The sequence below is a fragment of the Ammospiza caudacuta genome, chromosome 5, assembly GCF_027887145.1.
Source record: "Ammospiza caudacuta isolate bAmmCau1 chromosome 5, bAmmCau1.pri, whole genome shotgun sequence".
NCBI lineage: Eukaryota > Metazoa > Chordata > Aves > Passeriformes > Passerellidae > Ammospiza > Ammospiza caudacuta.
Genome location: NC_080597.1, coordinates 39158833 through 39181249, shown reverse-complemented (window position 1 = coordinate 39181249; position 22417 = coordinate 39158833). Strand labels below are relative to the sequence as shown.

Here is a 22417-nt window from a genome sequence, read left to right as displayed (position 1 = left end):
GTAGTTATGTCAGCAGTAGTGCTAAGTTTAAGGCTGAGGGCAGCAGAAAGCCCAGGACTGTGCAGAGATTTTGTTGTTAACTGAACACTGTGCAGAGACACTTGAGCTTGATCTCTGTGAACGGGCGCCCAGCACAGCTGAGAGGCCATCGACCAAATCCCAGGGGTAGTGTAGCAACCGTAGGATCACATGCTGCCATATCCACACTAATCCCTTGCATAGCAAGTAAACTCTTCTTTGATGCTTTTCTATTCAGTTGTAACTACTAATATACTTTAAATGGAGTTATTTAAGTGAATGTCATTTATTCCACAATTCTCTTTCAGAACCTGCAAAACCAGAAAGTCTTAAATTCTTCAATGTTTCATCACATTATTTTTCACTGTATTGGAGACTACCGTATGGACTTGTAGACAGATTTCATGTGGCTCTTGCTCCTGATCATGCTTCTGTTGTTATCCTAGATCTGGGAGTTAGGGAGTATCAAGTAAGTGCTTTTATTACAGGACTTGCAGGGCTGGCTTTTCCTTATGTGCTGTGCTGATGAGGAATTCAAGCTTTCCTCCTTAGCTGTTTAATGCATATATGAATGTGAAAGTATTAATGAAAAATTGGTGGGATGGGAGCAAATTTCAGCACCCACAGTTTGCTGCCTAACAACAGGTAGTGAACTTATTGTTGTTTTAAAGTCTACTAGAAGTACACAGACCGTCATCCAAGGATTCATGAATAGTTTAACAAGGGAAGGGCAGAGCTATTGAGTAGTACAGACTCATTAATTGTGTACTTGCCAGGAGGATCTCTGCTTAAATCATTAATGCAGGCAACATTTCACTGCTAAGCCATCAAAAAGATATAGGAGCACTTTTTGATTCTGCTCTCTGGAACATATAATATTAACAGAAATAATGGTTGTTCTGGATGTTTTGCTTTTGTTTTTCATTGGAACTGCAAAGACACAGGTATTTTATATAATTTCTTGCTAAAAAGGTTAATAATTATGCTTACTGAAAAGGATGGGCTAGTTTAAGGGTCAAAAACTTGTTTTTCAGGGATTTTTTTGTTCATTCTTTCAAAAAGGAGTTTTATAATGCTTCATATTTACTTTGATAATGATAATACAGAAAAACATCTATAGATACATTGATAGGAGACTCTGGGAAAAAATTAACTATTAATTTTATTGTTCTTCTATATTGAATGTTGCACACATCTTATGAAGGGTAGTTGCCAGCAAAATACTGTATCTAACAGATGTAGAAATTTAGTTATGAATTGATCAAAATTTCCTGTGGCTTTTTGTGCTTTTTTTTTTTGTAGGGATATTTTCTGTTTGTTTGTTTGTTTGTTTGGGGGTTTTTTGGAGGAGAGAGGGATTCATTTTTGTGATTCTTTATAAAAGGCTTAAATAAAATGATGTCCTATTTCAGGCTGATTTTTCCAATACTCTTCCTGGAACAACGTACAATGTTACAGTTTCTGCAGTTTCTTCATCAGTCTATAGCTCACCCGCAAGTAGAACTGTGACAACAAATGTGACAAGTGAGTTAAAAATGAAATTTTGTTCATTTTTTAAACTATGCTTTCTTATATTTTTTATGTCCACAGTAATGTACAAAAAAATATAATCAGTTTTCAACAGCCATTAAAATTTTTCATCTTCTTTTACTATTTAAAAATACGCTGAATTGGAAGTGCTCTATGAGAGCTTAAAAATTTACAAGCTTTTGAAAAATTTTCTATTGTGTCATGTAGTACTATCCAGACTCTGATTTACACCTATAGTGGTACATAAAGAAATGTTCAGAGCTATTTCCAACAAAATGTAGCCAAAGCAAATGTGCTTTTTAAGAGAGCACACTTTAATTGAATGTTAGAATATGTGAGATATTAAATTGGCATTAAACTCTGTTTTTAAACAAAGTTCTTGACCAATACATTTTTTACATTCTTACAGAATAATGTTTCTGGTGTTTCAAAATTGACCTAATAATTTCTAACAGGATTGTAGCTGGCAGATGATTTAATTTCTCTGTAGAATCTGTGAATGTGTCTCCACTCTCATAAATCTTAATTAAAAATCGGTTTACATGTGTGTGCTTGTGTGTGTGCATATGTGTGTGTGTGCACACATATATAATTTTTTTTTTTTTAATTTATTTTTAGATCCTGGGCCACCTGTGTTCCTTGCAGGTGAAAGAGTGGGTTCTGCTGGGATTTTGCTCTCATGGAACACACCACTCTATCCAAATGGGAGAATTCTATCCTATATTGTTAAATATAAAGAAGTCTGCCCATGGATGCAAACAGCTTATACACAGGTCACAACAAAGCCAGACAGTTTGGAAGTCCTTCTCACCAGTCTTAACCCTGGAACAACTTATGAAATTATGGTAAAGGCTTGACAAACACCTTTCAGTATTTTGAATTCTGATTTATTGTAAATTGTGTGAGTTTATAGTAGGATCCTGTAAAGTTTTCTGAGGGACCATGTTATTTACTGTTGCCATATAACAAAATATATTAGCCAGATATTTGTTTAGTTGAGTTTATTTGAGTAGTGTTTTTAAAATCTACTTAAAAATGTCCCAGTCAAACTTTCACTGAAATATACCTGCTTCTACTGATATTTGAATTAATATATGGCATTATGTGGTAAACCATAAGAAGCAAAGGGTAGAATTTTTGAGCACATCTAAATCCTTCTTTATCTTCATTGAGATTTAATCTTTCAAATTACTGGTGTACTTTGCATATTACATGTAGATTACTAAATCATCTCAGCCAGATTCTAAAAAGCATGTCTTCCATATATAGAACTTGTTTGCTCTGAGAATAGGCACTTCTGATACATCTCTGAACTCTTCAACAATAGATGACTTCAGGTGGGCAGAAATTCATTTCTTCTCTCTTGGCAGTATTTGCCAAGCAATTATTTGTCTGCTTTACTCTTTCATGAGAACCTTGGAGAGGTTCCTCTTTTCAATACCAAGAATTTAATGAAATTATGTGTTGATTTGCTTCATTCCATTCTGTTGCCTTGAAGCTGCACATATGAGGTAGGGGTTTCCACATCTGTCTGAATGCTAGTTTTGTTTCTGACCTCTTTCTACAAGAGCTACCTTGAGATGAGGTGATAAAAACAATGTTTAGGTGAGGACATAGTTTAAGATTTATATGGTGTAATTTAAATACTGTCAGAATTTCCTGACTGCATGTCAACCTGTGAAGATCTCCAGTCAATTTCCTCAGCTATTGCAATTCCTTCATCAGTTTCTAAGGATGTTTCAAGATTGTTCCTGTGAAGCACAAGTAGGTGGGGTTGGCTGTAGTCATGAGGTGGGTGTGCATGTGTTTGTATGGCTTAGGAAGGAGCTAGCCAGTGACACAGGTTCTTCTTGTCATCCTAGATTGTCTTTGATGCTACCTTGTATTCCTTTACTGTGTTTGTCTGTTGTAGCTTTGTCCTTTCGTTTAATCTTTACAGCATTTGAAAAGCACGCTGTTTAGTGCCAAGAAGTGATAAGAGCAAGTTTCCTTTCCTGGCCTGAGGCCTTCTGTTTTCTTTTGTCCTTTGCTACCCTTTGTGTGCTCACCACTCACCATCACTGTTGCAATTTTACTCATATTTACCTTTTGTTGTCCCTTTTACTTATTTTCAAAAAAATAAGTTAGACTTCCTTTCTCTTTCTTTGTAAATACTGGATGCCATGGCCCATCACTGAGTTGAATTGTCACCAAACCCAATTTTACCAAAGTTTTGATATATTGCTCTTCTGTGGGAAGACTTGTCCATGATTGTGAGCACTGAAGCATTTCCATCATAAAGTGCATCTACACTCTCCCTGACCTATTGCCTTTCTGCAAAAAGTTATACTTTCCTTGGGGTTCTGCTTTGAGTAAGGTTGATCTGCTCTCACTAGCCTACAGGAGACAGAGAAATAAAAGGCAGCTTGTTCTCCTTTTTACCCCTTTAAATTATAGTAAGTAAAATAGGAATGAAGAACCTGGAGTAAGTGTATTGTGGTAAGAAAAAGGAGTGTTACTGATGTTATTCTTGTTGTGGATTTTTGCATAAAATAGGGACTAATAAAATAGGGATCCTCTCTTCATGTGTGGATATTCACATGTGGTTTTCTCAAATTCTTATGCTGTTACATACTTTTTCCTTTTTATTTTTTTATATTTAAACATTGAGTATAAATTATACAACACAACTATAAAGGGCGTGTTCATCTGTATATTTATGGTTTAAAAGCTAAAAGCTCTATCTCTGTGTATCCCTAGGATTTTCATATTCCCTGAAACTGTATATAGTGTAGATTTTCTAATGTAGATCCTTTCTGTTTTTTCCTGTAGGTTGCTGCTGAGAACAGTGCTGGTATTGGAGTGTTTAGTGATCCTTTCCTTTTCCAGACTGCAGAAAGTGGTAAATTTAATAAAGCTGTCAATTATTTTGATTAAATTTGCTCTAATTTGTTCAAATAAATTTCCATTATGAATTTCATACTTGAACAAATTCCAATGCATTTAGAACAAAATCCTTATTCTTATTCTGCCACTCAGTGACAAGGTTTCATTTAGTTCTATTTGCTAACAATGCCATTTAGGGTGTGCCCATAGGGGTGTTTGTTGTACACAAAGTCTGTTTTTCTTGGAGTTTTCCTATGCCAGTTTCTAGGTAGGCAGCTTCCAGAAAGCAAGGTCTTAGCAGAGCACAACTACCTATCAAGTGGATCCATCTGTTGTTGCCTGCAACAATTCTAGGAGACAGACTTTGTTGTGGGATCATCTCTGCCATTGTCTGCTAAGTCAATCTGTGTTTGTTTAGTGATGGGTTCTCAGAACTTCAGCACAGAATGTATTTTATTAAATTTTGAGGCATTGATTCTGAAGGTGAAAAAAAATCTGAAATGAAAATTTGATTTGGTGGTTTGATTTAGAAAGTTTGGTTGTGCAAACTCAAACACAGTCTGAGTTTGCACAATTTTTACTAATTTAGTGTTTGTGGTCTTGCTTGTGCTCCAGGAGCAGTTGTGCCTTGGCTGATGAGCTTGCAGCAGTGCACCTGTGAACCAGTCTCAATGGAAAACAGAGCTTGTGCTGCCAAGGCAGTGACTGCCCATCTGGGTTTAGGCTGCTTTCTCTTTCTGTGCAAACTGCAAAGCGAGATATCTCAGTTAATGGCAGAAATCATCACTCTGAACTAATAATGCAATAATTTATGAACCCAATATAAGGAGGAATAGTAAACTTGCCACATGGATATGTGTGAGATCCTTATTCTTCAGTATTTGTGCATTATTGCTGGTAAAACCTTATTTCTGTGAGCTTTATTATTTACTCATGTTTGACAGAGGACAGCACTGGCATTTCTCCATATGAGAAAATAAGCTTTTTATTTTTTGGAAGCATTTCTGTCTACATTTTTATTAAACCTAAAATGCCTTACTATAGATGTAATTGGAAGGTTTCTTAAAATTATAGGTGAGTTGTGTGTCATTGGTATAACATTTGTACTTTTCTTTCTCAACTGTTTTTTTGTTCTAATTCTTGCTTTATGGCTAAGGAAAGCCAAACATCTTAATCAATATAAAAATGGGAAGTTTAAAGGGAGAAAAAATAATTTAAATATAAAGGTTGAATTTTGGGAGGAGGGGAAAAGAGGTGAAATATGCGGAAGAGATTTAGCAGGACTGAAAGCACTAAATATGAGGCTTGGAGGAGCTGTCTCAATTCACCTGTGGAAGGTGTGTAATTGTGGAATGCCTTTTTTTAAAAAGACTGCGAAAAGCCTTTTCTCCTTGGTACTAAGACAGCTATAGCAGAACCTGCTGCTGACTCTGCCACATGTAGGAGCACGAAGACAGGGCCACAGGGCTTTAATTCCCAGGAGATTTCAGCATGTAAAATAGCATGTAAAATCTGATTTCAACGCTGCATCTCATTTCTTTGTGCTGTGATTCATACTGATGCTCTGAAAAAGGCCACAGAGACTGTCACCGATACAAAGAGCAGCATTTATGCAGCAATAGTGAATATTCCAACTTAATTGAGTTACTTAAAGCTATGTGCAGCAGAAAAGATGACACAGGTAAAGTGAAATAAAACAAAAAGTGTTATCAAATGCTCTTAATCAGAAAAAAAGGCAATGTTTTTCTATTTCTGGAACAATAGATAACTTTCTTCTAAGAAGAAAATTTCTTAGTTGACCAAACCAATTACTGCATATATAATGAGATTGAAATACTTATATTTCTCACTTAAACCAGATTGAAAAATAGCTGGTTGTAGATCAGCTACATTACATGTGTTTGTGAATGTTTTTTTATGTGTTTGCTTCAGAATTTGGAAGCTAGAAATGGCATTTAAAAAAAATAAGTATTTGCTAATTTTCAGTGCTGAGAAGAAAAGTTTATCTCACTGCTTTTGTTTGTTTTGTTTTCAAGCTCCAGGTAAAGTAGTGAATCTCACAGTTGAAGCCTTAAATTCTTCAGCTGTAAATCTGATCTGGTTTCTCCCTCGGCAACCAAATGGAAAGATAACTAGTTTCAAGATTAGTGTGAAACATGCAAGAAGTGGAATTGTAGTGAAAGATGTCTTGGTTAAAGTAGAGGACCTTCTGTCTGGGAGGTTACCAGAATGTAATGTAAGTGCTATAAACCTTCTAAATTAGAAGTAGACTCAACCCACAGAATATAGTTTTACATTTAAAATTTGAGACTTAAAAATGTAGAGCCTTACTTTTCAGAAAGATTCAAAAACCTTACAGATTTAGTCCCAAGACAGGATAAAATGCATGAAGAAAAGCCTTTCTGTTCAAAGTAGTTTAAATTGAATACTTTTGCTTGAAAAGTTCAGTTTAATCAAAGTAAAAATGTTATGAAAGGTTAAGTTTGGCATCCTTTTAACAGAAAATCATGAAATAGAAAATTTCTGGTTTTTTCAGCTTTCAATCTTTTTATTTTACACACAATTCAATTAGAAAAAACCCAAGAATTTACATGGATTTTTTGGTCCGTGAAGACATACTGTATTGTTAATATCTTATTTTCTATACAGTATGGTATTTTTGATATAGTGTGATATTTTTGTATTTTAGAAGTATGCTTTATTCTGTGTTGCACATTTCAGTATATTTAAAATACTTCTTATACCAAAATAAAAACTGAACATGATTGGCAGAGTGATTTTCAAAAATATGGTTGCAGTCTGAATTGTTCTTATTGTTGAATTCAGACCTGTAACCATTGAATACTTTTGGAATTTCTTGAAGAAAATTCTCTCTTCTAGAATTTTTTTTCTCTTTTTCCTTCTTACTTTGAGCAAAGTTTAGCAGTTACAGAAATGTCAAAACGTCAAGTAACCAAACTTTTTTTCCTTTGACTTTTTTTAAAAATTTCCTACACTTAGCGCTTTAAAGAAAAGTGCAATTTTAAATTGCATAAGTTAACATAAATTTGGTTTCAGTTTTTATTTGAAAGATCATTTTAGGCATTGCAAAGGTTCCTAACACCAGGCTGGTTTAATTCAGCTCTGAGAAAGCAGGCTGCCACCTACTGAACCATAAGCATTGGTCACCACAATGCCTAGCAATTTTTCAGAGTTGTCTCCTGACACAATGGATTAAGAAACTCCTGTCTGGTTTTATCCATGATGTGTGCATGTGTATATTATGCATCTGTGTGCACATACACACATACAACATATATGTGATGCAAAAGGACCTCTCTAGGGAACGCTTTTCAAGAGACAGACTGAATGCTGAAAATGGAAACTGGGAATAATTAAATGAATCCTAGAGAGATGCTTCTGTTTATTCAGATTTGAGATCTTCTAGAATAAGGCAGGAAATTCTAACACTGTCACGAAGAGGATGCACTAGCAAAGTCTGCCTAAATTTGGAAACTGAAGTACAAAAAGGAGAACCAGTTCAGGGTAATTTCTTTCAAAGATGGTCAACCTAATTTTACATTTATTTACATTTATTGGTTATAGATGCACTTTGTTATGTTTGTTATTTTTACTTATAGGATAAGAGTGAATCTTTTTTGTGGAGTACTACCACTCCTTCAACTACTTTTGGGAAATCCACAAGTCTTTCACAGACTACAGTGACACCAAGTGCAGAGGCAGCAAGTCAGATGAGCTCTGTTTGGAGTGAACCAATCAGCTTTGTTGTAACTAACCTCAGGCCATACACCACCTATCTTTTTGAAGTCTCTGCAGTTACCACTGAAGCAGGCTACATTGACAGTGCAATTGTCCGGACACCAGAATCAGGTATGTTAAATACATAAGGCTCTAAAATGGCAATAAAGGTCTCAGATTTGTGTGAAAAACTTCTTTCTGCTGCAAGATACTTCTGTCCTAATCTGTCTTTATCTGTATCATGCTTTTGTATTTTCGTGATTACTTAATTTTACCTGATGGAAACAATTGAAAATGCATGTATATTTATGTATCTAATAATGTTCAGTGAGTGAGAGTTCACTTGTTGTTAGGAGTCAAAGATACCAAGAAACTCAGGACAGATCAAATTTTATGAAAAACTGAGGACAATTTAAGAACTGCTAATAATAGAATAATGGTAGCAGAATTGAAAATAAAGATGAAGGGTCATAACTGTCAGGCATAATATTGTAAAAGGATGTGTTTTGTGTACATAGAAATGCACTTTAGGCTTCTTTGCCTTTGTTGAGAAATACATTAATGAAGAAAACTCCTGTACTTTTGTTGCCAATCTGCACCTATTGCAGAAAGTTGTTCAGTGCTGAAGAAATCTTTAAGCACCAGGTGAAGTTGATTTTTGACTACTTGCAATGCACTGAGAAGCTGGAATTGGAAGCAATGGTCCATGAGCAGCACTTTTATAATGGCTTAGGTAGTGGGAGCACTGTTCGCAGAGCTATACAAAAAAAGCATTCCTAAGGAGCGGTATTCTGGCTTTCTGTTTGCAAGTACATCTTTCTCTTGCTTGACATGATTTATTGTTACTCAGTTCCCTTTCATACATACAAAATAGATAGCACTGTTCAGAAGAAGAAATTTTATTTCCTCCTAGAAATGTTCAGTTGAATTGCTTTGATGGAATTTCAATAGCCTTAGTTTGCTGCTCTCTCAAGTGTTAATGAAATTTTTGTCAGTTTCTCTTCTAATGATTTCAGGGCTATTTTCCAGTTTATTTTTCACCTTTGTCTTTTAGAGATTATTTCCATACTATCAACTCTCTTGATACCTTCCCTGAGAATTACCTTAAATCATAAATTAAGTTATTTTAATGATATGCTTTTATGGCTGCCCTTCAGAATATTTAATGTTTATGTTAGAAATGAGTTGTCTGTTATGGGGTTCTTGGACATCCTAATATAAAGTATTTTATGTTCAAAGACTTTTCCCAATATTGTTTAAGTTCCAGAAGACCCACCACAGAATTTTGCCAAGAGCAACATTACAGCAAAGTCTTTCTCAGTGATGTGGGACCCACCGACCATAGTAACAGGGAAATTCAGTTACAGAGTTGAGCTGTATGGACCATCTGGTAAGTCAGAGTTGATGTTACCATTTCTTTTGATTTTTTTGTGATTATTTCCTTACACATTCTTCTGGGCCTGCCAATCAAAAGTGGATAGTCAAAATCAGTCATATAGATCCCTTTTTGGTATTATATGTTTTAATGGTTTGTAGATTAATTTTAAGGGAAAAGGAAGAGTATAAAGTTAAATTCACATTAGATATTCCTAGGAATGGATAAAATCAACTTCTCCTCAATCTTTCAGGAGATGCACAGGTTAAGCATAGCTGAATCGTTGTGCTTATATATCTAAATCTTTACTTTTTTCTCTTTCTATTAAAGATTTCTTGAGAATGTTCATTCTCATGCAGTATGCAATCAACACTAAGTCTGTTTTGATGTTTTTGCATTTTTTAAAAACTCAGACATATATAAATATAGAAGTTATAGAACTGTCTGTAGTTAAGTAAGACATAAGCATAAGCTGCATTCTAATGTTTTTATGGGACCACACAGGAAAAGTAAGATCCATTTTTTAAAATCTCTTACTCTTAAAACTCACACCTCCTTGAAGTGGCTTGTTTGGTTGATTGGTGGATTGATTGGTTTGTTGTTTTATTCCCCATATATTCAGCATTATTCCACTAAAGTTGATTCTTGATTAGCCTTTCCCTGAACAAATTTGTCCTTTCATTTGTTCATCATACCAGAAAGTACTCATGGGCTGTTTCTCTTTTAGACCTAAAATCTCTTTGTTTTTAATTCCAGGTCATGTTCTGGATAACAGTACAAAAGACCTGAAGTTTGTGTTTAGTAACCTTGTGCCGTTTACAACCTACGACGTGTATGTCAGTGCTGAGACAAGCGCTGGGGTGGGGCCAAAGACCAACCTCACGGTTTTCACTCCTGCAGATGGTAAGCACAGAGAGGAAAAAAAACTGATTGAACACGATAAAGGGTTTCAGTTTTCCCTTCAGAGCCTTTAAGGTACTTTGCAAAGGAGTGAATGGATGTAAGAGCCCTACAAGAGAGGAAAAGAAATCAGCTGAATATTATTATGACATTTATTTCTTTGTTTTTGTTAAGTTCATACTCTGTCAGTACATTTATCCACTATCAAAGGCCTTCAGAGATTGTGAAAGAAATGTAGTGTCTTTCTAACAAAAGAAGTTAATTTTCGGTACAGTAATTAAGTTGCAGGGCCCCCTCTGCCCCGTTAGATGGCAGCAAGAGGAAAAGAAAATGCAGCCCAGATTCTTGCTGCTGGCTCGTTCAGACCCCTGTTCCTTATGAAATCTCCCCTTTGACTCATCTTCACCAAATCCAGGACCCATCTGTGATGGAGTCACCCTCAGCAGTGAGACAGGCCCCACATGGAGGGCTTGTCCCAGTACAAGTGGCTGGTTCTGCCTCTGAGCCCTTGGTCCCGTGGAATTGTGGTCCCAAATGGTCAACTCACCAGGTTGGAACCCTTGGCTGCACGGAAATGCAGATTTAACTTACATATATGAGAGATTGTGCAGGACTCTTGGTCAGCATTTGAGGATGCATGGAGGAAAAATTGAGAGTTGCTGTGTAATAGAGAGGAGGTTTCAAGATGGTTATTTCTGTCTTAATTTTATGCTGCACAACAAAAATTTAGAAAATCTCTGCCTCGGGGATTGCTGGCAATGTTTCTTGTCAAGATGTAACACTGGGAGGAAAACCTATCTTTATTTATTTATCATATTCTTTTCTGAATGGTCTTCTTCAGGCAGGTGTCAGGGACAATTTCCAGAGATTACCTACCCAAGTAGAGGTGCTCATCTTTTGTTGAAATGCACTGACAGAAACCAAAGGGAATTTTGGTGGGTTTGGGGTAATTTTAGCATAACACAGAGTGTCTTATTTTAATGCCAAATCTAAAAATCCTCCTTATACAAGTAATTTCAAAAATGTCTTTTATTGATGTGTATTAGGAAAAAAAAATCTTTTTGTATCAAATCTGAATATCATTCTATTGAATATAAATGTATTTTACCTCTGGCAGTCCTATGGAAGTTACAATATAATTTAGACTGAAATTTTAATGAAAAAATTATAGAAATTATGTAATTTCTATCTATTTTATATATATATCTATATTTACACACATCTATAAAATATATAATATAAATAAAATTATATAAACCTAAATAAAATTATATAAACTTTTGTGAAAGGGAAATTAACAAGCTGTATCACATTAATTTTTTCCACCGCTTTTTTACTTCATTCTTCTATGGCTTTGATGATTTTAGAGCTAACCTTTTATTTTCAGGAATACTTAAGAGTCCATATAGGAAAATAGCAAAAGTCTGCTTGATTCCAACCAAGTAGACCTCAGTAGAGCAATCCTGGTTTACATCTTATTAGTCTTTGACCATACTCATAGATGTCTTATGTGTTAAAAAAAGTCTGCATATTTTTAGAACTGTAACTTGTTTGCTGAGAGAACACATGAAGTAACTCTCTACTCTGCACGGGATCAACTCAAAAGATAAGGATGTGAAATTGGACTGTCTATTGGACTTTGTATACAGTGCTGAAAAACCTTGTAAAAATCCCAAGTGTTTAATGAACTGAAATTTCTTCTTGGAAATTTAGTCCCAGGTGCTGTATCAGATTTACAACTAGCAGAAGTGGAAGCCACATATATAAAAATTACTTGGAGAAAGCCACAACAACCAAATGGAATCATTACCCAGTACAGAGTTAAAGTACATGTGCAGGCAACACTCGCCACTCTGGAAAACACTGTTCTTGGAGACAAAAATAAGGTATTATTTTCTTTTTTTTTAATATGGATTTTATGTTAGATTAAATTTGCTGTCTGTCTTATCTGACATTTACAGAATGAGCTAGCTCCCACTGATAAGTTGTCAGTTTTTTTAAAAGCCATCTTCGTCAGTCCACTGTCTTTCTCTGACTGGCTTTCAAAACGATTCCAGTAATACTGTTTCCACAACATGAAAAATTAAATCATTCTGGTAAAATGATCCAGCTGCTGAAGGCAGGAAGCCACAGCCCACAGTCCTTGGGTTCTTTGCAGGCCAGGGTGGCCAGACTGTTAAGAGTAAAGAATTGGGTGCCTACACTGATACACAGCCATTCAGTCAAACCTCTAGAAGACATGGGTATGAACCCTCTGAATTCAGCAGAAGTGTCCAAATGCTAACTAAGTGTTTTACTAGCAGGGCAGACAGGCTTAGACATTTCTGCCTCCTTTTGTATCCTTAAATTCACATGTGTGATGCTGCATGCTTAACTCCATGCTGTGGTTACATACTAAGGATGTCTGTGCACATCTATGGGATCATATCTCTGAGGGGACTTAGGCTGTCAATCAGTCTAGCTTCTGGATTTTGGGTGCTGATGTGCTTTATGTGCTTAGAGCATCTCTGAGTATGCAGCACAGAACTGCAGACCCCTGGCAAACATTCAGCTCAGGATTTAATTCTTTCTGGGTAGGGCTTTTTGGGCTGAATTTTGGAAACAGGTGCCCAAAGTCTGCATAATTCCTTATTTTTTCAGGCAGTGATGTCTTTCACTGGATCTGAATCTAATTTTTTGATGTAGGGCTCAAGGAAGGAGTTCACTTTCAAGTTGAATGATATACATTAAATAGAGCCTGGAGTCAAATGTTAAATAAGGAGCAAGGGGAAAAAGAATTAGGATAAAGATCCATTCATTAAACCAGACAGGCATCCTTGGGAAAGGAAAGCATGTAACTCTATAATTATAGATTGTATCATAGTCCAGACACAAAAAATTAAAATATTCTGCACAAAAATGTTTTGGTGATGGAATTTCCTAATTTTTGAGTTCTCAGTGCAGTATCATTGCTGCTTTATTATAATTTATAGAATGTATTTTTCTAATTAAAACCCAAAGCAAGTCATAAATAACCTTGCTTTATCTAGAACTGCATTGACCACAGCTTAGAGCAGCTACAGGGCTTGAACTGACAGACTCACTGTGCTAATGGTACTCAAAAACCAATAGCAATAAAAAGCTGTTGTCTTATATGTGGAAAATCCTCAGAACCAAAAAGTATTTCTATGTGGCCTACTATTTTGCTATAAAATGCTGGTGAAGATGAATCATAGATAGTTTTTACCTCCTGGTACTTAGGTGAGATTGGTGCTCTGTCTGTGCCTGCGGCTAATGTACCTCATGTTAAAGGAGTAAAAATGTGGCTTTGCCCTTTCTCTGCCCAGAGTCCATAGGGAAAGGACTAATGTGTATTAGTTACATTACTGTAAAAATATGTCTTTCTGGCAATGAGGTGGGCCATATGTGTGAGTGGGGAGGGTTCCAGATGACAGCAGAACAATTCAGAGATACTTGAGTCCTGGATCTGGTCCCAGATTTTGAAGGGGCATGAAGATCTGGTACTAACACACCATTTTGTACCTATGCTTTAGCCTCTCTCTCTCTTTTCTGCTTTTGTTTCTCCTCTCTTTGTTGTTCTTGCTCCACTTATATCTGCTGCCATCCCTTTCCAACATTTTTTCTTTGCATCTTCTGTCTTATGGGCCCCTATATCACGTTACCTCCCCTACACTCTCCCTTTTCATATATATACACCCTTATTTTTCTTTCTCCTTTATTTCATCAGCTTCTGGTTTTCTCCCTCTCCTCTTATTCCCTCTCAGAGATTTAGTCAGCCTGCTAATCCTTTCCCTGAGGGACTGGAAGGACCATCTGAAGTCCTTTTCAATGCCTGCTGCCTTCTTTCAGGAGAAAGTACAAATAAAATCTCCCAAGTTCAAATGTGTATGTATTCAATATAGCTCTAAATTTATAGCTGTAAAATTAAAGGCCTTACTTTAAAATTGTCACATTATTATAAAATACGTATTTTAAGAATTGTTTTTAATAAAACATTGGTGGTGTTTGATTAAACAATAACGAGAATGAAATGTTGTAGGCTACTGGCAGCTGAACATTTTTATGACAAAGCTTATATTTTAAAAATTATTCTAATGACCAATAATGTTTGTATGCTAAAATTTATATAGTATTTATCTGCATGTACAAACATACAAGCATCACTTCTATATTATATATAAATTCAATTCTATAATTTAATGATGACTAGGTTTGTGCTTTATTTTTTGTATTTCTAATTTATAGTATCTGATTGACTCTTTGGAACCATACACAATAAATGAAAATATCAAACTTTCTTCTACCCCTTGGAATTCAATGGAAGCAGACAATGATTTATATGAAGGTTCAGCTGAAATGTTTTCCAGCATTCAGACAACTTCCCCAGTAATATTTACAAGTGTATCTGGTGATAATTTGCCTGATATAAATGGAGCTACAGAACTACATTCCGCTTTGGGTAAGATATTTTAGGATATTTTTCTACCTGCTTCTTTGTGCTGAAGGACCCTCATCACTGTCCCAGATATGATCTTTAGCACATGGTTCAAGCAAATTATAAATGGGTCATTTGCTGGAGTCAGATTTTTTTACTACCAAATAACCTTCTGAAGCAAATGGGAATGCCACACAGGCAGGAACTAGCCCCTTGTCACCCAGCTGACCTTCTTCCTAGTGAAAGGAGCACCCGAGAGCCACCAGCCAAGCTGCATAGACAATCAGTTATTACAGTTGCCAAAGCAGGTGTGATTGTCAGGGATTAACATATCTCCAAGCCCTTCAGAGACCTTGATTTTTCTAAGCCTTTTGACTAATAGGTTTTCAAATGTCAGTGAAGGTAAATAGGTCAAAAAGTTACAACTTTGCTGTATGGGTTACAAACAGGTGGAGATGACCCCATGACATGGTGATGTCGTTAGTGAGTACACTTGTTCTGTATTATCAATGGACCACTGTTTCTTTACCAAGTATGGATATTTACAAATCATTAAGCAGCCCTCAGCTGACAGACAGGGATTTCAAATATCACTCAAAATTTTTACAGTGTTTTGAACAGTGGGGAGAAAATATAGGTTTTGTTTTTTAAAAAATGATTTAATTAAGTCACTGAATTCATCTACATGCATCAGTATCTAAAACCAGAATTTAATCCTTTATTTTAAACGACAGTGGATATTTTCTGTGCTATGTTAATCCTGAAGAATCTTCTTTGTCGTACACAGGAAATGCACAGCATTTAAATGTAAATCTTCTTTTTATGGCCTCATTCAGTTTGAGGTATTGAGTTGCTAAAAGATGTCTGTGCTGCTGAAAATTTATTTCAGCCAGTGTCTCTTGTGATCTACCATCCAAGTATTGTTTTATAGGAGTTATTATAGTAGTTAAAGCTGTTGACAGCCAAATTTTCAACAGGGCCTGATGTTTTTTTCAATGTCCTTATTTTAATGCCCTTCTCACTGAATTCTGAGCCTGATATTCAGGTATGTGAGGTGCCCACACCTTTTCATGTTGCACTGGCATAATGACTATTTTTTAGCAGATGGTTTTGGTTAACACAGTTGGATTGTGGCTGACTTTGAACTTTATTTTGAGTGCACCACTCTCTTTGTGGGCATGCATGGCTTCATCATTCTACTGACCACAACTCTTCTGGTAAAAATACCAGCGTGAAGGGATCTGTGAAGGCAGCCTTTCCAAGTATTGTTATTCTAGCACCATTGGGAGGGCAAGGAAGATGGAATTTGTCTTTCTTGATTGAAACTATTTAAAACCCCTCAAAAGCTCCATCAGTCTAGGAGCCATTGCTCTGAAATCACTGGAGAGACTAGACCTTATACAAAAGTACCCTTTCCTAGCTTCTAGAGGATTACTCACAAAACCTCACAATTCTACTCCTTTTACAGGAGCCTTTTAAGCCTACCTATCTATTGTACACATGAAAAGGGACTCTCCTTTGGGGAAGTTAAAAGGTTGAAGGCAGACTTTTCTTTTTATTTTTATAATTGACATATAAATTAATTCTTTGAGAATAAAATAGTTCCAGGTTGCCATGCCAGAGTGAGTTTAGAATGAATAAGAAATAAAATGACTTTATGAGTAAGCAACAATTTCTCTCTATTGACTCATAGATATTCAATATAACATCGACATTTTGGCTGAAGAACTGTCATATGTTATAAAGGGCCTCACACCTTTCACAGATTACACAATTAGTGTGTCTGCTTTCACTGCTGTTGGAGAAGGACCACCATCAGTTCTTACAGTCAGGACAAGTGAACAAGGTAAATTGAAACTGGTATTACCAAAGTTGACATATATTAATTACTTATTTCACTGAATGTTTGAATTTTTTTTACTTATTTATTTACTTACTGTATGTTCTTGTGTTTTTGTTTAAGTCCCAAGCTCAGTACAAAATATATTTTACAAGAATATTAGCTCCTCCTCTGTCTTGCTGTATTGGGATCCTCCAGCAAATCCTAATGGGAAAATCACTCATTATACTGTTTATGCCATGGAACTGGATACAAAAAGAGCATTTCATGAAACAACTTCAAACAACAGCTTACTTATGACAGGTACGGTGTCATTTAAGTAAAAAAAATATAAAAATTTAAACTTGCAAGTAAATTTTACAAACTTATTTTTTCTAATTTTATATTGTAGCCATTTGAAATATATGTAGATCAAATCTCACACATTCACACACATCCACACACACAACAAAACTGCATATAAAACCAAGGTTGGGACACTACTCAGATTGTCTACTGTGGAGGAATATGTAGGGTATGTGAGGTGGGAGAAGAGGGCTGGTTAAGATAAACAGTAATTTTTTAAATGGTACAAGCAGTAATCTGTGAAATGGATTTCTCCTTGGAATATTTGCCTCAGTCTCCTGTTTCCCCATAGGAAAATATTCCTAAATCATCAAGTCTTTTTCAGATTTGCGTTTTTTTTTCACAGTATTTATCTGACATCAATAACAATTTTCTTATTTTAAGGTAGTATTCTTTATAGTAATTGAAGCAAACACATTCTAATAGAGTTTCACTTATCATCGATGCTAATCAGAATAATGCGTACTGATTAAACCCCCATATTTGGATGTTCATATATGCATCCTTTGACATACTTCACAAATTCTTTAAGCTATTTACAGGGTTGAAGCTGCCTGACTTACTTCAAAATCTGCTGATTTAACTGCATGCCTGTTTGACTGTCACCAAATAAACAGTATTGTACATATTCTTTTAGCATGTATCAAAAACTCTCAGAACAGTATCCAGTACTATAGTTTTATAGGTAGCTATGACAAAAGAAGTCAACAGTCTTGCTATGAAGTTAAGAATCAAGATGTTTTAAATTAATCTTTTCAGGTTTAAAAAAGTACACAGATTATAAAATGAGAGTCACAGCCTCTACCGCAGTTGGAGAAAGTGCTTTGTCTGAAGAGAATGAGGTGTTTGTGCGAACCCCTGAGGACGGTAATACACTGTTTGCAATGATGATTTATTTTCTGTACTGACGTTTGTGTCTGTTCAAAAAGAAGACTAGCACACACAAAAAAGGGGGAACAAAGTGTATAGATAAAACCAATGTTGAAATTATTAGTCTTCTATCAGGCAGTGACTTCATTCAGATAATTTTTAGGTAAGTGCTAAAAAAATAGTAATGAAAGCTGCGGCATGACCTGCAATCAACTAATTTCAAATGTGATAGACAAATGGAAGGAAAGCTGCAGAGCTGAGGCTCCCTCTCTCAAAACAATGTCCCTAGCACTCATCTAAATAATAATCTTTGTGATTCTATTTTATTGTCTTTTTCTTTTTATCATGTGTAAATTAGGTTGGTTTGAAGCATATGGGCATTTCACCAATTCAGAGACCATATTTCTATTTGTAGGCAAAGATGCTAATAAAGTGAAGATTTTTTAATGCTGAATATAATAAGCAGTTGGTTTTGTATAGGTTTTAATAATTTTAGGACTGCTCAATAATTTTAATGTCAGGTATAATACTACATTATAAAGATTTTTGAATCTTCCTTTCTTACTTGCAAGGCAGTTTCAACCCATGAAGGCACTGGGGCAAGAGCCGGAGTTGTCATTGGCTTCTGCAAAGAAAACATGGGAATTTGATTTGCAGAGCAGAGCCATGAATGTTAGTCTTTTCTTGTTTGCATCAAGTCTGTATTTTCACTGGTTTCAGCAGTTATTTCCAGGTTTACTGAAGTAATCCAGAGGGTGGTTGCCCAATTTTCATTTAGCTCTATCATTTTTAAATGTACTGTAATACAAGAAAAATAATTGAGTGTCAATAAAGGAGAGAAAACAACTACAGGATTAAAAATCATGGGTATTTTGGTAGCTTAGGTGACTTGAATAACCACACAAAATATCAGATTAAATGCTGAAACTTAAAATAGTTGCAAATCTTTTAAAAAATTATATTCTCCTATACTTTCAGTATTTTTACAGGGGAAAGGCATATCACAAGAGAAGAAAATTACTTATATCAGTATTTTTCTCTCTGAAAGCTTACAGTCCCTTGCCTGAGAGTATTAAAGAAATTTTTCATGGTAGAGTTTCTCTGTTCAGAGCCAACAGCCAACTGTTCATTCACTCATAAAAGAGCCATGCAAAGCTTGAGGAAACTAGTGAGAAACCCACCGAGAATTCTTGCCTTTTTATAAGGCTATCCATAATTGTTTATCTTCTTCTTCTTGTTTAGCTTTCCTGAAGTAATTCAGGCTGAGATTCATGTGTCCTAATTTTAGCCCAGAAACAGAAATTTGTTTGACTCTTGAAAGGAGAGATTCCTCCAAATAAAAGATTCACTACAACTGTCTTAGATAACTTGCATTAGGATGGAAGAAACTAGGCTGTTGCATTTAAATATTTTACCATGCCAGATAAATGGCAAAATACATTTAAATTAAAAATTAATCTTCTTCACATGGAAAATATTCATGTGGGCAGTCTTGTCATCCAGAGAACAGTGATCTGTTACAGTTAACACTTTCATGTGCTCAGAAATCAGGAATGAAAATGATTTGTGGGACCTTTTAGGCAAAAATATTCATAATGAATTCTGAAATATCTTCAAATGGATATTTGTACACAAACTGAATTCTATAATCCTGAGTAGGTAGTATATTTTCATATTGATTTTACAGATTATTTCAGGGGTAAAGTCGTGAAGCCTTCAGAGGAATCAAAGTTGACATTCAGAGCTGATTTTATTCATAAGTGCAGCCCACTCACTTCTTCAGCACTTCCATGCCTTATTAGCACACCGGAGTCACATGAGCTCATACATTGCCAATAGATTTAACCACACACCACCCTGGAGCTGGACTTGCTTTGTGCATGACCTTCACACCAGAGTGTGCAAGATTTACACAGGGTTCTCTAAATGGAATTTAGTTACTCTGCATGCAGGCCCTCTCTTGGTTCAATAGTTGATTAAGTACTAAGGGTGGTGATTTTCAAAAAAAGCAGAGGACATTAATCCAAGTTTAAAGAACTGAATATGAGGAAGACAATGAGAGGATTTGAAGGACCAGTCTGCATGAGACTAGTAGAGAGAAGAAATTTTTTTCATAATAAGTGCAGTTTCAGATAGATTTAGAAGTGGATGAGAAAAGAAATTCCAGAAAAGCTAAAGTGTCATAATGCAAAAAGATGCCTAATTTTATGGGTAAAAAAGAGACATATCCAAATTAAGTAAGGTAAAAAGTGGAAAGGCTTTGAGAACAAGATTGAGAAAATGAGCATAGCCCTTTTGTTACAGTTAGGATCCAACGCCAGGATCCAATAGGTTTATGATCTCAGCTCTGTATTCTTTATTTGAAAAGGTTTTTTTCTGATTTCTGTGTTGCAGAACCAGATTCCCCACCTCAAAACTTAGAATTAATAAATGTAACTGCAACAGAAATAAATTTGAGATGGTTACCACCTGAGCAGCCTAATGGTCTCATAACTCACTATGAAGTTCTGTACAGCGATTCCAACAATTTTTTTATTAAAAATGCCTCATCTACAAGTGTATCACTAAGTGAAATGAAGCCATATACTCTCTACAACATCTCAGTAAGAGCATTCACCAGACTTGGCTATGGGAATCAGTCATCTTTTCCTCTTCTGGTCAGAACTTCTGAAACTGGTGAGTACTTTTTAAAGAATGAAAAATTTTGACAAGAAGTTGCTTCATGATAACCTTTGATGTCCAGGAGATAAGTTTCAATAATTTAAAAAGTATTTTCTTACTTTGCCAGGCAGTGAGTTTGAATCCCATTTTTCTCTTTTCTATACAAAGCAAAAGAGCAAGGCCAGGTGCTTGGTAAGGGATGGGGAGCTAAGAGCCCCAGGGTTCCTGGGCCAGATGAGCAGAGGTGTCACTAGCCAGGACTCGTCTCACCACCCTACTGCAAAGCACATGGAGCAGGCAAGGTGCGGCAGCCAGGGCCAGTCTGCAGTGCCAAACACCTCCTGCTGATGCCGCGGGTCTGAGATCAAGCCAGGAAAGAAATTTCACAAGTTCAGTGACAATAACCAAGGCAGACAGAGCCCAGTGACAGTGGGGCAGGCCTGCAGTGGGGGAGCCAAGCTGAGGCTAGGCTGCCATGTCAGGCAGGGACTGGATCAGTGGGAGTGGAACCATGGCCAAGCGCAGCCATAACAGCGATGAATATGAATTAAGATGATTTCTATATTTTTTTTAAAGACTTTGTTGGTATTGTGTGTGTCTAAGTGTTTTTGATCTTCAAATTCAGCCTCTTTAAAAATGTATTTCATTAAAAATATAGGATACAAATCTGAATATTTACAATGTGTTTAATTGAAACTGGTTTATAAGAATTCTTTCCAAATCAATGAAACTGACTGAAATCTTCTATTTTTTTTTTCTTCTAGTTCCTGCTTCTGCACCAGAAAACATAACCTATAGGAACATCTCATCCATGGAAATTGAATTATCATTTTTTCCACCATCCATTCCCAATGGAATCATACAGACCTACACAATATATCTCGTGAGGACTAATGGGACTGAGCAAAGAGTTATAAACACTACCCTTCTGACACTACGTATTGCAGGCCAGTATATAATGATCTGGAACTTAGGGCAACTGTCAGTTTTGCTGGGAAATGTGCAACAGACAGAGATATCTTAGTTCATTGGTTGGACCTGATCCTTCTTGCCCTTACAGAAAGTTTTTTGCTCCCTGTCCTGAAAAAATAATTTGTGTCCTGTCATAATGTGGTGAAATGGGCCTCAAATGGTGGAGTCTAACATAAATTTCATTGTATTTTAGATGATTAAAGTACAAGGAACTTCAATATCGTTGTAACAAAGGAAACCCTTAAGTCACCTGCATATCTTTCTAATCATATTCTGGATAAAAAAATTCCTTTTCCACTCACCTTTGAATCTTTTCCTAAGTTCTGTCATTATTTCTGAGGTGTGGCACAGCAATTAATGCTGGGAGCTCAGTACCCTCACGGCTACATTTTCAGACTACAGCCAAGGACAAACTGCAAAGCATTCTAGGAATATGAAGTATAGACTGGTAATTAGGGCTTTGACCCTTCTTTTGCCAAGCTTTTGGTGTCCCAAGCTTTCCCAATGCTTATTTCAGTCTCTAATGACACAGATCAGTGTGATAGGCTTATTCACCACTTCAAAAATACTTGCAATCCATTAAAAAACTAATTTGTTCCATTGAATAGTTGTTTTATTGAATTATTCTTTTTTGTTTGTTTAGATTTAAATAAGTATACAGAATATACTGTAGAAGTGTCTGCTAGTACCACAATGGGAGAGGGCGTTCGTAGTTCACCTCTGCATGTACTAACTGATGAAGATGGTAAGTCAGAACAGAAGTTTCAGTGCATAATTTTCTACCTGTATTTTTAATTTACTCTTAAACTTCATGTCAGGTATTTTTAAGTCTTATGCATTTTTGTTGTAAGTTGTATCTCTCCATTTC

At 35.8% G+C, this 22417-nt stretch overlaps 1 protein-coding gene across 1 annotated transcript in view; it reads left to right on the top strand.

Moving 5' to 3' along the window:
- The first annotated feature begins 908 nt into the window (after positions 1–908).
- Positions 909–22417, top strand: part of PTPRQ (protein tyrosine phosphatase receptor type Q) — a 99379-nt gene continuing 77870 nt past the window's right edge. Inside the window, exons 1-16 of the mRNA XM_058805338.1 lie at positions 909–962; positions 1431–1542; positions 2167–2393; positions 4360–4429; positions 6450–6649; positions 8034–8283; positions 9413–9541; positions 10283–10429; positions 12140–12312; positions 14672–14885; positions 16555–16707; positions 16825–17004; positions 17806–17913; positions 20311–20592; positions 21342–21524; positions 22193–22294. Coding sequence (XP_058661321.1) covers positions 909–962; positions 1431–1542; positions 2167–2393; positions 4360–4429; positions 6450–6649; positions 8034–8283; positions 9413–9541; positions 10283–10429; positions 12140–12312; positions 14672–14885; positions 16555–16707; positions 16825–17004; positions 17806–17913; positions 20311–20592; positions 21342–21524; positions 22193–22294 — 2584 coding nt within the window. The remainder of the gene's footprint in view (positions 963–1430; positions 1543–2166; positions 2394–4359; positions 4430–6449; positions 6650–8033; positions 8284–9412; positions 9542–10282; positions 10430–12139; positions 12313–14671; positions 14886–16554; positions 16708–16824; positions 17005–17805; positions 17914–20310; positions 20593–21341; positions 21525–22192; positions 22295–22417) is intronic.